The 13,172-nt window shown below is 36.5% G+C and overlaps 1 protein-coding gene across 4 annotated transcripts in view; it reads left to right on the plus strand.

Moving 5' to 3' along the window:
- MINDY3 (MINDY lysine 48 deubiquitinase 3) overlaps nt 1-13,172 on the plus strand; it is a 73,815-nt gene that overhangs the window by 11,189 nt on the left and 49,454 nt on the right. For 3 of the 4 annotated variants that reach the window (XM_065583031.1, XM_065583033.1, XM_065583034.1), the window contains exons 5-8: nt 2,904-2,955; nt 4,978-5,092; nt 9,465-9,538; nt 10,058-10,137. In XM_065583031.1, coding sequence (XP_065439103.1) covers nt 2,904-2,955; nt 4,978-5,092; nt 9,465-9,538; nt 10,058-10,137 — 321 coding nt within the window. The remainder of the gene's footprint in view (nt 1-2,903; nt 2,956-4,977; nt 5,093-9,464; nt 9,539-10,057; nt 10,138-13,172) is intronic. The other variant, XM_065583035.1, reaches the window with a different exon arrangement.

A 13,172-nucleotide genomic window follows, 5' to 3' on the forward strand; every position in this document is an offset into this window, starting at 1 on the left:
GGCTAGGCTGTGGACAGAGAGATGGGTACCAAGGAACTGATGGCAGTGCAAAGTTTCAGCACTAGCAGGGTTAAGATATAGATTGAAATTTCCTGCCTTTGCTGCTGTGACCAAATGAACATTCAAACTTCGCCTTTTCGTTTTTCAAGACTTTTGATGTTGCGGAGGACAGGATGGTTTCAGAGATGGCAGTCAGCTTGACAGTCAGGCTGCTGCTTTTGGGATTCTAATTACATACTTCCAATGGAATAAAAGCTGAAGTATATTTATAATGTTGTAAACATTTCTACCTCTGTCTTAATACATTAATACTATAAAATAATTCTAAATATTGTAAATATAGTATTTTTTTAAACTCAGCTTTTTTCTAATCACCTTTTTTCTTATATGGATATTTTTTTATTTAATCTGTTCTTTCCTCTCCTCTTTTTCTCCCAACTAAATGTTGTTTGTGTGATCTCATCTGAATTATGCCTGTCTCCACTATTTTTTTTAGCGCTACCCCTTCTCTTCCAGGCCCCTCATCTGTTGTCTGCCTGTTTCCTGCTTTTGTTCCAAATGTTAAGTTTCTGCTATTCCACTCCAAGTAGTATCAGAGTGAAATGGTCTAAAATACTGTTCTTAGAACTGTCAACAAAGTGGATTCAAACACACATACAGAATGGTCATGTTTGTTTCATCTGCTTTTGTGGTGTACACTAATGACTTGTTGGCCATGCACTTCATTATAATCATGCAAGCTCTCGGGTTCAAATGTTGATTTGTATGTATATTCTCTCTAACTTTTTTCCTTTCCTTTTTTTTTTAAACTTAGTCTCTTTAGCTACAATAGCAGTTATGACGACTTCTTTAAAGTTACAATAATTTTCATTATGAACTACTGTTCATGTGTTTTCCAAAATACATTTTTTTTGCGGGAATGTAACATGCATGATTTCTTCCCCAAAATAAATTTTTTAGACTGTGTAAAGTTTTTTAGCCATTAAGTTGGAAGGGTTAAATGATCATTCCCCTTTTTCAAAAAATATTCTGGTCCAGTCACTTTTTATGGGGTTAACTTGGCAATTTCTATCTTGATACGTGAGTGGTCCACTGACTAGAGAAACAAGCTTGTAAGTCATAAAACAAATATACCTCTACCCCGATATAACGCGACCCGATATAACACACATTCTGATATAATGCAGTAAAGCAGTGCTCCGGGGGGGCGGGGCTGCACACTCCGGCGGATCAAAGGAAGTTCGATATAATGCAGTTTCACCTATAACGCGGTAAGATTTTTTGGCTCCCGAGGACAGCGTTATATTGAGGTAGAGGTGTAGCTCTGAATTTTTTTTACTTATTTAAAAAAGGAAATCTATTAAGACAAGGATCCACAGGTAACTTAGCCATTTCAGGATTGATTTTAAGGTTATAACTATTATCTGGCCACATTGCACATTTGTCTTGTCTTCTGTTCTAGTTCAAGTATTTGTCTTCATATTTCTTCAGAATGCATATGGTAGGACATGAGACTTACAAAAAGATCACGTTCTTCTTATAAATATACCTTTTGCAATTCCTGACTGCTTGTGATTTTTAAAACCATTAATATGTAGGTGACAGTGCTGAGGATACTGAAATCATGGTCCAAAAACCCCCCATTAGCCATTGCAAAAGTCACCTCTTCACCGAAGAGAGAAGCATATTGTGTATTTCGGGCAAACTAAAAAGGCCCTTCAAAATACAACTTTGATATTCAATTAAGCCATTCCTCTACAGATAAATGAGATACTTTGAGGAATGCTTAATGCTTTGTGAACCTTCATACTGGATCAGTAGTGTTGCTTATGGCAGGTACACGTGTAATTGATACAGGGCACAATCATGCATTCATTGAAGCAAACAGAATCACTGCTACTGACTTCTGTGCCTTCAGGATCAAATAGCTATTCAGAAATTCATTGTTCAGTTTTAATTGAAAGTGGAAGCATCTGTTGTATCTATTATACACAAGGAATAAGATGAAAACATTCAGGAATATTGGTGGAGTCCAAGCCTGTTAATGCTGCTGCTTTTTGAGTATCTCTTGTAATCTTAGATTTGTTTTACACATTTTACAAGTATCAAAAAGATTTTAGAGCCTAATTATTTAAAAGCAAGGGGAAGTCAAGAAAAGCTCATTTTCTCTCCATTTCAAAAGCTTTTATGAGGGACCAAAAGGTCTACAGTGAACCTGGGACAACACTACATGCTGTATTCTTTTTTTTTTCCCCCTCTAGCTGTAGATATATTTCAGGAATGTCTGAGGAGAGAGTTAGTTTAGAGTTATGAAAACTTGTTGCAGGAACAGTGTGCCTAAAACTATCTGGAACCATTCTAATTTGTTTACAAAAACAAATGTTTCTTAAACATTTGAAAAAAAGTACAGCTTTCTTACATTGACACTGCTCTAAAACTATTCAAATAATCATGCTTGCTTTCCTCTAGAAAATAATACTTGCAGTTGACTTGCAAAATTATTTGTAGCATGCTTCTGCTTGGTGACTAACAATCATCATCACTTTTGCAAAATGAACAGTTTATATATTTACAAATTTTCAAGGCTACCAACTAGGGGCTGTGTAATCTTGATTTTTTTTTTTTTTTTTTTGCTTTTGTTTTTTGTTTTGTATCTTAAAATTTAAAAAAACAAATCCGTGAATGCACCACTATTTAGATTACAGAGAAGTATGGTGAATAACCCATATTGTTACAGTGAAGAAGATTACATCAATTAGATACAAAAATTGAAAATAAAATTGAAAATTTCAAAAGGAGGGGAAATTAAAAATATAATTGCTTGAAAGTATACTAGCTTGCTGTGCGTATCTTGTGTGATTTTTTTGCCATGTGTAGTGCTGAAAAGTGTCTCTTGTGTATAGCTGCCTTGGCTGCCGAAGAGCTTGGCTTTGAGCGATTTCATGCATTAATTCAGTAAGTAACATGTTGGAACATTTAAAATACATTATTTTACAATCTCACTAATATTCAAAATCAGATATATGGCAAAGTGTTGTAAGAGTTGGTCAAACTTGGAGTTTAAAACTTTGTTTTTACGCTGTGTATTTATAATTCAAAAAGGAAGCAATAATTGGTTCAAGATTTTTAAAAATTATCTAAAATGTCAGATTAGCACACTTTACACATAATTATGTGCATCTCCTTGCAGTTAATTAAAAGGCATGTTTAATAAATTTGAGTAAAAAGGATATGAATAATTAAATTTGTTGTGATATAGTCTTCACAGATTATGCTGATTTAAAAAAAAAAATGCTTGTTTGACCTGTACTGCAAGAAACAGCTTGCCTCACCTGGTATCTTTCTATAACTTAGACAGGCCAGGAAACTTTTTAAATAAATGTTTAATTATAATATATATATAATATATATTATATATAATATAACGTGTAGTGACCTTTAGATTATTATAGTGGTAACTTTTATTTTATCCAAAATATGTCTCTGATGGTAATAAATTAAAAAAAAAGTTATATCTTTACAGGAATAAAATGTAAGGAACAAAACGAGAATAGTAATAAAAGTTTAAGAATATTTTGGATCAAATAAATGTTACCATTATAATAATCTATAGGTCACTACAAGTTTTTATCACCTTCAAGAGTACTTACAATAGTCTCTACCAATCAGTTTTCAAAACATCCTTTTCTGTGATGGTGGAAAGAGGACGGAAAAAAATAACATGTTGCCTGACCTTATAATCAACTCTTGTCTCTTCCTTGGTCCTGTCGTAGGTCCCCAGATGTTTCCCCATCACAGCTTCTCACAAAACACCTCACTGGGAGTGGATATGCTTTCCCATGCCCTGTTGACCAAATTCATTTGGCGGGTTAGGTTTCTGAATTTTCTGTGCCTCCTGTACCTCTTTCAAGGTTGCAGGATGCCTTTTGTTACCAAGAATGGCTTGGGTGAACCTTCCCCCTCACAAGCAAATTTGCACCATTGCAATATAAATTTAACATTAAATAAGTTTTATTAAAAACAGAGAAAAGTGGAGTAAAAACAATGGCTTGTTTAGTATATTTAGATTTACACTTAGCATAACATACATTAGGTAAGGCTTTCTCAGCTTAAGTGACGGAAAAGAAACAATGCGTACGTATTCTTAAAAGAAATTTATGGTTGTGATCCCATGTTGTCCCAAGAGAAAGCAATCACGTCACTTACCTGCATTCAGAGATTTCTTCTACTTCTGACTTTCATTTAAGACCTGTCTGCTTGTCCAGATATGCCTCCCATCATTTAGATTAGCCACCTTATTTTCCATACCAGTTTTTCCCATTACACCCATCCACACACAAGTTGAGGACTTTTTGCTTTCACTAAGGCTTTGTCTAAGAGGTGGCCCATTGAGGCTATGTCCTTTTAACAGCAGCCTTTCAAAGGCTTAATGATTCTTTGAGGGGCAAGCTGGTCTTTAAAATGAAGTCTCAGAGAGGAAAGTGGTTTATAATAGGTCCTGCACATTGTTCACTGAAGGAAAATAGTTTCACTTGATTGGGTAGAGTTTTTCTTAAGATATAACTCTCCCCTCTTCCTTCCTTTCATTATTAATTACTGTACCGACAGACCTATTCAGTCTACTGCAACTTCAGATTTGAAAAACTTGTTAATTATTTATTCTAGCCACTTTGCGCTATTTCAAATGTACATAATTTATACTAAAATATTTGCATATTAGTAAAAATATAATACTGTAACCAGCTTCTCTAAAGAAACCATTTATTTGCTCCTCTGATAAGTAAATACTAATAGTTGTGGCAGGTATATTAATTGCAGAGATTGCTGTTTAACTGTCTCAGCATGCAGTAACACTGATGTTACTCTGTTTACTTGGACAGCTTAATGTTAGGACCTCAGATTCTCTTTACTTTTTACACTATTCTAATGCTACATCTAAATTATTTCTCTCTCTCTTTTTTGTGTGTGTGTCTTCAGCAAGCAATCATTCCAAAGCTTTCCAGAACTAAAGGATGCCATGTGGGATCAGTATTCAGTGTGGACAAATAAATTTGGAGTTTTGCTCTTTCTGTATTCTGTGATATTGACAAAGGTTTGTTTTTAAAAGAAAAGATTTGATCATTATCCTTTTACTTAAAGGTGAGCAGCAAGCTCAGAAATTAAAATTGAGTTAATTCCAGGTTTATGGGTAGGATGGGCTCCTTATTCATGTTGTAGTGGGGCATCCAGCACAGAAATAAATTTGTAAATAGTTTATTTTTAAGAAAATTCCTTTGTGAACTTCACATGGTATTTTACAGGGGAGTAGGTGGAAAAGAATCTTTTTATAGAGTTAAAATGTATTTCTGTGTTGACTGCCATCCCATCCCTGCCTGTTAAGTAGGAACATTAGGCCCATAAATCTACTGTAGCTCCATTTTCATTTTAGTCTTTAGTTCAGCTGGTAGCAGTGAAATCCTGAGGAAGGGGGAAAGTCAGAGGATCTCCTTGCAATGTTCCCCCATTGATTAACTGTGAGTAGAGTGTTCCTTATCCCATAGACTTTAAGGTCAGAAGGGACCATCATGATCATCTAGTCTGACCTCCTGTACATTGTAGGCCACAGAACCTCACCCATCCACTCCTGTAACAGACCCCTAATCTCTGGCTGAGTTACTGAAGTCCTCAAATCATGGTTTAAAGACGTCAAGTTACAGAGAATTCACCATTTACACTAGTTTAAACCTGCAAGTGACCCATGCCCCATGCTGCAGAGGAAGGTGAGAAAACCCCAGGGGGTCTGCTATATTTAGGATCAGAATGACAATCAGTTAGACCCTGAGCAGAGCATATGGGCAAGACCTACCAGCCAGACACCTGGGCAAGAATTCTCTGTAGTAACTCAGAGCCCACCCCATCTTAGTGTTCCATCACCAGCTGTTGGTGATATTTACTGCTGGCAGTCGCAGATCAACTACATGCCATTGTAGGCAGTCTCATCATACCACCCTTTCTGTAAACTTACCAAGCCAGTTACGTTTTTTGTCCATCCATCCGTTCCCCATCCCAATCCCTGGCAGGCTGTTCCAGAACTTCACTCCTTTGAAGTCCATTTGTTCTTCTGTCCACATTGGTACTTAAATACCAGGGAGGGAGAGAAGTTATTTAAGTTATCCCCCAATGAAATATAGAGAGCAATCATATCTCCCCTCAGCCTTATTTTGGTTAGGCTAAACAAGCCAATCTCTTTGAGTCTCCTCTCATAAGGTAAGTTTTCCATTCCTCAAATCATCCTAGGAGCTCTTCTCTGCACGTGTTCCAGTTTAAATTAATATTTCTTAAACATGGAAACCAGAATTGTGCACAGTATTCCAGATGAGGTCTCACCAGTGCCTTGTATAACAGTACTAACACTTCCCGCTCTCTGCTGGAAATACTGTACCTTATGAATGCTAGGACTGCATTAGCCTTCTTCACATCTACATCACATCACATTGGCGGCTCATAGTCATCCCGTGATCAACCAATACGCCGCAGTCTTTCTCCTCTTCTGTCGCTTCCCACTGACATGTCCCCAGCTTATAGCAAAAATTCTTGTTAGTCCCTAAATGCATGACCTTACACTTTGCACTATTAAATTTCATTCCATTTCTTCTATTCCAGTTTACAAAGTCATCCAGATCTTCTTGTCTGGTCCTCCTCCATATTGGCAATACCTCCCAACATTGTGTCATCCACTAATTTTGTTAGCACACTCTTCCTTTTTTTGCCAATGTCAGTAATAAAAATGTTAAATAAGATTGGTCCCAAGACTGGTCCTTGAGGAACTCCACTAGTAACCTCCCTTTAGCCTTAGATTTCACCTTTTTAGTATGGCCCGGTGTAGTCTCCCCTTTAATCAGTTCCTTATCCATCTTGCAATTCTCATATTAATCCCTACCTTCGCTAATTTAATTAATAATTTCCCATGTGGAACTGTATAAAATACTTTACTGAAATCCAGGTAGATTAGATCTCTACTACATTTCCTTGACTAAAAAAATCCATTATCTTCTCAAAGAAGGAGATTAAGTTGGTCTGGCACAATATAGCTTTTTTAAAACCATATTATATTTTATCCCAATTGTTAACCTCTATGTCCTTAACTACTTTCTCTTTCAAAATTTGTTCCAAGACCTTGCATGCAATTGAGGTCAAACTAACAGGCCTTTAGTTTTCTGGATCACTTTTTTCCCCCCTTTGTTAAAAATAGGAACTGTATTAGCAAATCTCTTGTCAGAGGGTGCGACCCCCCAAGTTTACAGATTCATTAAAAAGCCTTGCTAGTGGGCTTACAATTTCATGTGCCAGTTCCTTTAATATTCCTGGATGGAGATTACCTGGGCTGCTTTTAGTCCCATTAAGCTATTTGTGTTTGATTTCACCTTGGATGTGGTAATTTCTGCCTCCATATCCTCATTCCCGTTAGTCACCCTGTCACTACCCCAAGCTCTTCATTAGCCTCATTAAAAACTGAGGCAAAGTATTTGTTTAGGTGTTGGGCCATGCCTAGATAATCTTTAACCTCCACCCCATCCTCAGTGCTTAGCGGTCCCACTTCTTCTTTTCTTGTTTTCTTATTTACATGGCTATAGAACCTTTTACTGTTCTAATTCCCTTTGCAAAATCCAACTCCGCTTGCCTTTTGGTATTTCTCATTTTATCCCTACGCTTTGATCTCCAAGAGGTAGCTTCCCTTGCTGATCGCTCCCTCTTCCATTCCTTGTAGGCTGTCTGCTTTCTCTTAGTCACCTGCCTAAGATGTTTTCTCATCCAGCTTAGTCTGCAGCCCTTCCTTATGAATTTTTTCCCTTTGCTTGGGATGCAGGCTTCAAATAGTTTCTACAACTTTGACTTAAAGTAATTCCAAGTCTCTTCCACATTCAGATTTTTGAGTTCTTCAGTCTAGTTCACTTTCCTAACTAATTCCCTGAATTTTTTTTTAAAGTTAACCGTTTTGAAATCAAGGACCCTAGTTGCAGATATGTTTTTGTATATCCTTCCATTTAGTTAAACTGAATTAGCTCATGGTCACTTGAACTAAGGTTGTCCTCTATAACCAGCTCTTCTATTTGGTCCTCACTATGTATCAATATTAGGGCTGTTGATTAATTGCAGTCAACTCACGTGATTAACTCAAAAAAATTAATCACGATTAATTGCATTATTAATTGCACTGTTAAACAATAGAATACCAATTGAAATTTATTTAATATTTTGGATGTTTTTCTACATTTTCATATACATTGTATTCTGTGTTGTAATTGAAATCAAAGTGTATATTTTTGATTATAAATATTTTCACTGTAAAAATAATAAAAGAAATAGTAGTTTTCAATTCACCTCATACAAGTACTATAGTGCAATCTCTTTGTCATGAAAGTGCAACTTACAAATGTAGATTTTTTTTGTTACATATCTACAAAACAATGTAAAACTTTAAAGCCTACAAGACCACTCAGTCCTACTTCTTATTCAGCCAATCGCTAAGACAAACAAGTTTGTTTACATTTATAGGAGGTACTGCTGCCCTCTTCTTATTAAGTGTCACCAGAAAGTGAGAACAGGTATTTGTAAGGCACTTTTGTAGCCGGCATTGCAATGTATTTATGTGCCAGATATGGTAAACATTCGTATGCCTCTTTGTGCTTCAGCCACCATTCCAGAGGGCATACTTTCATGCTGATGACACTCATTTAAAACAAAACAAAAAACCACGTTAATTACACTTGTGACTGAACTCTTGGGGGAGAATTATATGTCCCTGTTCTGTTTTACCCACATTCTGCCATATTTCATGTTACAGCAGTCTCGGATGATGACCCAGCACGTTACTCATTTTAAGAACACTTTCACTGCAGATTTGACAAAACGCAAAGAAGGTACCAATGTGAGATTTCTAAAGATAGCTACGGCACTCGACCCAAGGTTTAAGAATCTGAAGTGCTTTCCAAATCTGAGAGGGACGGGGTGTGGAGCATGCTTTCAGAAGTCTTAAAAGAACAACACTCAGATGCGGAAACTACAGAACCCAAACCACCAAAAAAGAAAATGAACCTTCTGATGGTGGCATCTGACTCAGAGGATGAAAATGAACATGCATTGGTCTGCGCTGCTTTGGATTGTTATCAAGCAGAACCCATCATCAGCATGGATGCATGTCCCCGGAAATAGTGGTTGAAGCATGAAAGGACATATGAATCTTTTGCTCATCTGGCACGTAAATATCTTGCGACGCCGGCTACAACAGTGTCATGAGACTGCCTGTTCTCACTTTCAGGTGACACTGCACTTAGTGTCTCTTCTGTCCGTTGCTAGGGCAGCCAACCTTGATATGTTTTATTGTCTGTTTTATTTTGTATCTGCTAGCTTTAAGCTTGTCTTCATTCTTTAACAACATTAATTTTTTATAAATACTCCAATGAGTGCTTCTGCTTTTTCTCTAGGGTATCGAAAACATAAAAAATGAAATTGAAGATTCCACAGAGCCATTGATAGATCCTGTTTATGGCCATGGGAGGTAAGTTGTAAATAGTAATTTTAGTGAGATGTATTTGCAGCTTTTTTAATATTTTCACTAGAATAGCCAGATTATTCAATAGTCTTCGTAGAGTGGACTAACACACTTTCCCATGTTTCTATGAGTGATTATTCTTCTAGAAATAGTTGCTGAAAAGAATTCAGTTGCTATTCTACAATAGATAAAAGCAACAACTATTGCAGTAACTTTCTACTTGAATTCTTGGAACCCCTTTGTTCACACGGTTCGCTGCGATTTGGAACAAACTCTTTTTTAATACTGAATTTCCAGAGGAAGTATTAAATCTCTTAAAATGGCGATAAATTGGCAAACTTGTGTTAAAAATGTTAGTTTTAAACTATTTTGCGTGTCATTGAAATATATATTTAAACTGATTTCAAAGTGTTTAGACAGCAAATGCTTGCTAAGATGAGTTTTCTCCTTTATTCAGGAATAATTAGATTTGCAGAAATAAATTGCATATCACTTTTTACTAAGGCATATCTTTCCATTACATAGCCAAAGCTTAATTAACCTCTTGTTGACGGGGCATGCAGTTTCTAATGTGTGGGACGGCGATAGAGAATGCTCAGGAATGAGTAAGTTACTTCCAATTTATAATTTTTTGTTTTTACACAGCATAACTGTTTGGTGCTAGAAACTTGAGTTGAACAGTGTTCCTGGTTCAGTAGGTGAGGTGCTATTTCGCTGTCCTTAGCTTCAATGTAGGCATTAAGTGAAAGTAATATTTAATCCTCCCAAAATCTTTGAGGCTGGTATTGATTAATCCTCAAAATCCTTGTGAGGTTGGTGTTTAATCAGACAATATTTATACAGCACTCAGGGGTGTAAGGCTATACCTTTATCCTTCAGTTATATTTTCTATGATACATCTCTGATACATTTCTATTCCTGGGGAAGACAATATCTAAATTCCTAAGTGTACAGGGGGAAGTAAAGGGAGTGCTTGCATGTATCCCAAAACTCTTCAGATTACGTGGGATGGATAGTCACGTGTAATTGCATAGTAAACATATTTTGGTTGGCTACATTCCACAATATTAGTAAGACAAGCTGAGTTATAGCATTGGGAACACAACTATGCTTTTCCCTTCTCCCTCGCTATCTTTGTCCTCTCTCCTTCTTGCACTACACCTTTTTTTCCTCCTTTGGTCTGTTCACTGTCTTCCTCTGCTGTCTTATCACATTTCTTCTTTAGTCAGTCTCTTCAGGGTTGGCAACAGTCAATCTGTAGCTTCCTCATGTAGAAGGCCTGCAGAAGTAAAATGCAAGGACTTTGTCTGGTCCTACATGACTCTTTGAAGTAGACTCCATAGGTATTTTCCTACTATGATTACTAGCCAGTTGCCTAAGCTGCTTCTAGGCAGTAACTACCAGTCAGAGCTGGACAGGGTACTCCATGTATAGCTGATATCCAATGCCTTTTGGACATCCTATGCATTTGCACAGTGGTTGAGGGATACTGGTTATGTCAACAGTTCTATTTACTAGTTGCATGTGTTGCTTGACCCTTTTAATAGGTTAATAATCATTGTAATGACAATTGATATGACGATGATAAGATTCTTGTCCCAAAATCAGGCTACACAGAACTAAAACCAATAAGTCCAGTATCTTGTCGGGAGCCTCAGGGTGGATGGCAAGGACACTCACACTGAGGGCAAATTAAAACCTTAGAGACCTTTATTAAAATAATGAATAAAGCCAGAAAAGATCCAAACCATATAAAAAGATAGAGATAATACAGTATTGGGGATATCTATGGTATCATTCTTTGCATAAGCTCTTAGATTTGCATACTCGCACCCTTCTTTGAGGACCTGGTGATAAGAGACAAAGGACCAGCCCTGTCTCTGGCATGGCAATGAGTCCAATGGTCCAGGTTCCTGAATGAGTTGAAGGGTCAAATGGGGAAAAGCAGAAAAGCCTAGAAGAAAGAACTAATGCCACATGGTGGGTTGCCCTATTATAGGTCCTAACCTAATATCGAACCCACTATGGCCAAATCTAACTTCCTTACCCACATAGTGTTAAAGTGTACTTATTCTATAGGTTAACATGTTGATACGTGTTAATACCATTTTAGCTCATTATCATACCCATCACTTCTTGCTTAAGCAGAATTGCAGCTCTTACTTCCAAGGTCCTTGCGGTTACCATTTACTGTTAAGTTCCAACTTCTACCGTTGAGCAAGCTCTCCTTAGTTCCCAAAATCTAAAGGTAACCATTAATCTATTTAACCACGCTTATGCTAACTTGTTTAAGCTAATGTCTTACAAGATACAGGCCTGTAGATTCCTTACAGCTGAATATAATAAAGGCAAGCCAGCCCTGTGGGCTACATGTGGTGAGATTAATCTGTGGAAGGACTACCTTAGATATGATAAATTAAATATTGAAAGCACAGTTTAAATTAGACACTTGCATAAATAAAATAAAAGTGCACATTTGCATTTTGCAGATATTTTAATGATCTCTGGTTCAGTTGTTTGATATAATTTTTAAAAGGAGCTGCCTGGCCACAAACTGATGACAAATTTTAAAATATAGTAACAGAGTACATCTTTTTTTAATCTCTAGGTTTAGAAATAATGTCTCTTGTACCAGAGTTATCTAGTCACAGGTCTTAAGTTTATAAGATGAAGCAGATGCAAACAATGCACATGTTAAATTTATCCCAGTAGACTGATCATCTATCTCTTTTCAGCCTCTCAAATGACAGAGAAACTTAAACTTCATAGCATTTCTAATGCTCTACTCTTCTGAACCCTTCCATTGATTCTGCCTCCTGTATTTATGTTCTAATATATCATTGAGCCTGGCTAATAAAAGCTATCCACTGATCCTAGAATAATCTTTTTTGGATGCAATACTGTTAAGGTGTGCTTCTTTTAAAGCTTCAAAAACCCAAGTTGGTGGTGGTCTGATGTTATTTAATATTTATTGTACACATTTACTGTGTATAAATTAAGACAAAATGAATATCTTAACAGTTGGTATAATTGTGATTTGGTTTCCGTTAACTTGTTTTTGACACCTAGTATCTAGATTAGTTTCAGTGGGAACAGGCCGAAGTCCTAAATCTTAACACTTTCATTTTTTATTTCAGATTTTTAATCAAATTCATGCTTTTGGTTAGTTATTGAAAAAGATCAAATTACAATATTCAAAACTGTTCTGCAGATGGTATACAGCACTGACTTGTGAAATTCCATAAGCATCCAAGTGCCATATGGGAATATTAAGTGACTGTTTTCCTACCCATCTCACGCCAAGTCAGATTGCCCTTTATTTTAAAATTGTTTGAACCAGTTCCACTTTACTTCCTTGACTTACTATCCGCTTACTTCCCACGCTTGCTCTGTTCCTCTAGTCTTCTCTCTTCCATCCTATATTCCTGCATAGTTGGAAGATGCCTTTCAGTTGTGAGTACTAACTTTGAGATTCACAGAGTAGTTACAAAATAAACTATCTTAACTTGCTTGATTTCTTTATGAAGCATTTTTGTGGTAGACTTTACCAAGTTTAATACCAGTTCCTTTTTGTTGGCTCAAATGCTGTGATCTAGAAAGTAGTAATTCTTCTTCGAGTGCTGTCCCTGTGGGTGCTCCA

This window comes from Chrysemys picta, chromosome 2, assembly GCF_011386835.1.
Source record: "Chrysemys picta bellii isolate R12L10 chromosome 2, ASM1138683v2, whole genome shotgun sequence".
Taxonomy (NCBI): domain Eukaryota; kingdom Metazoa; phylum Chordata; order Testudines; family Emydidae; genus Chrysemys; species Chrysemys picta.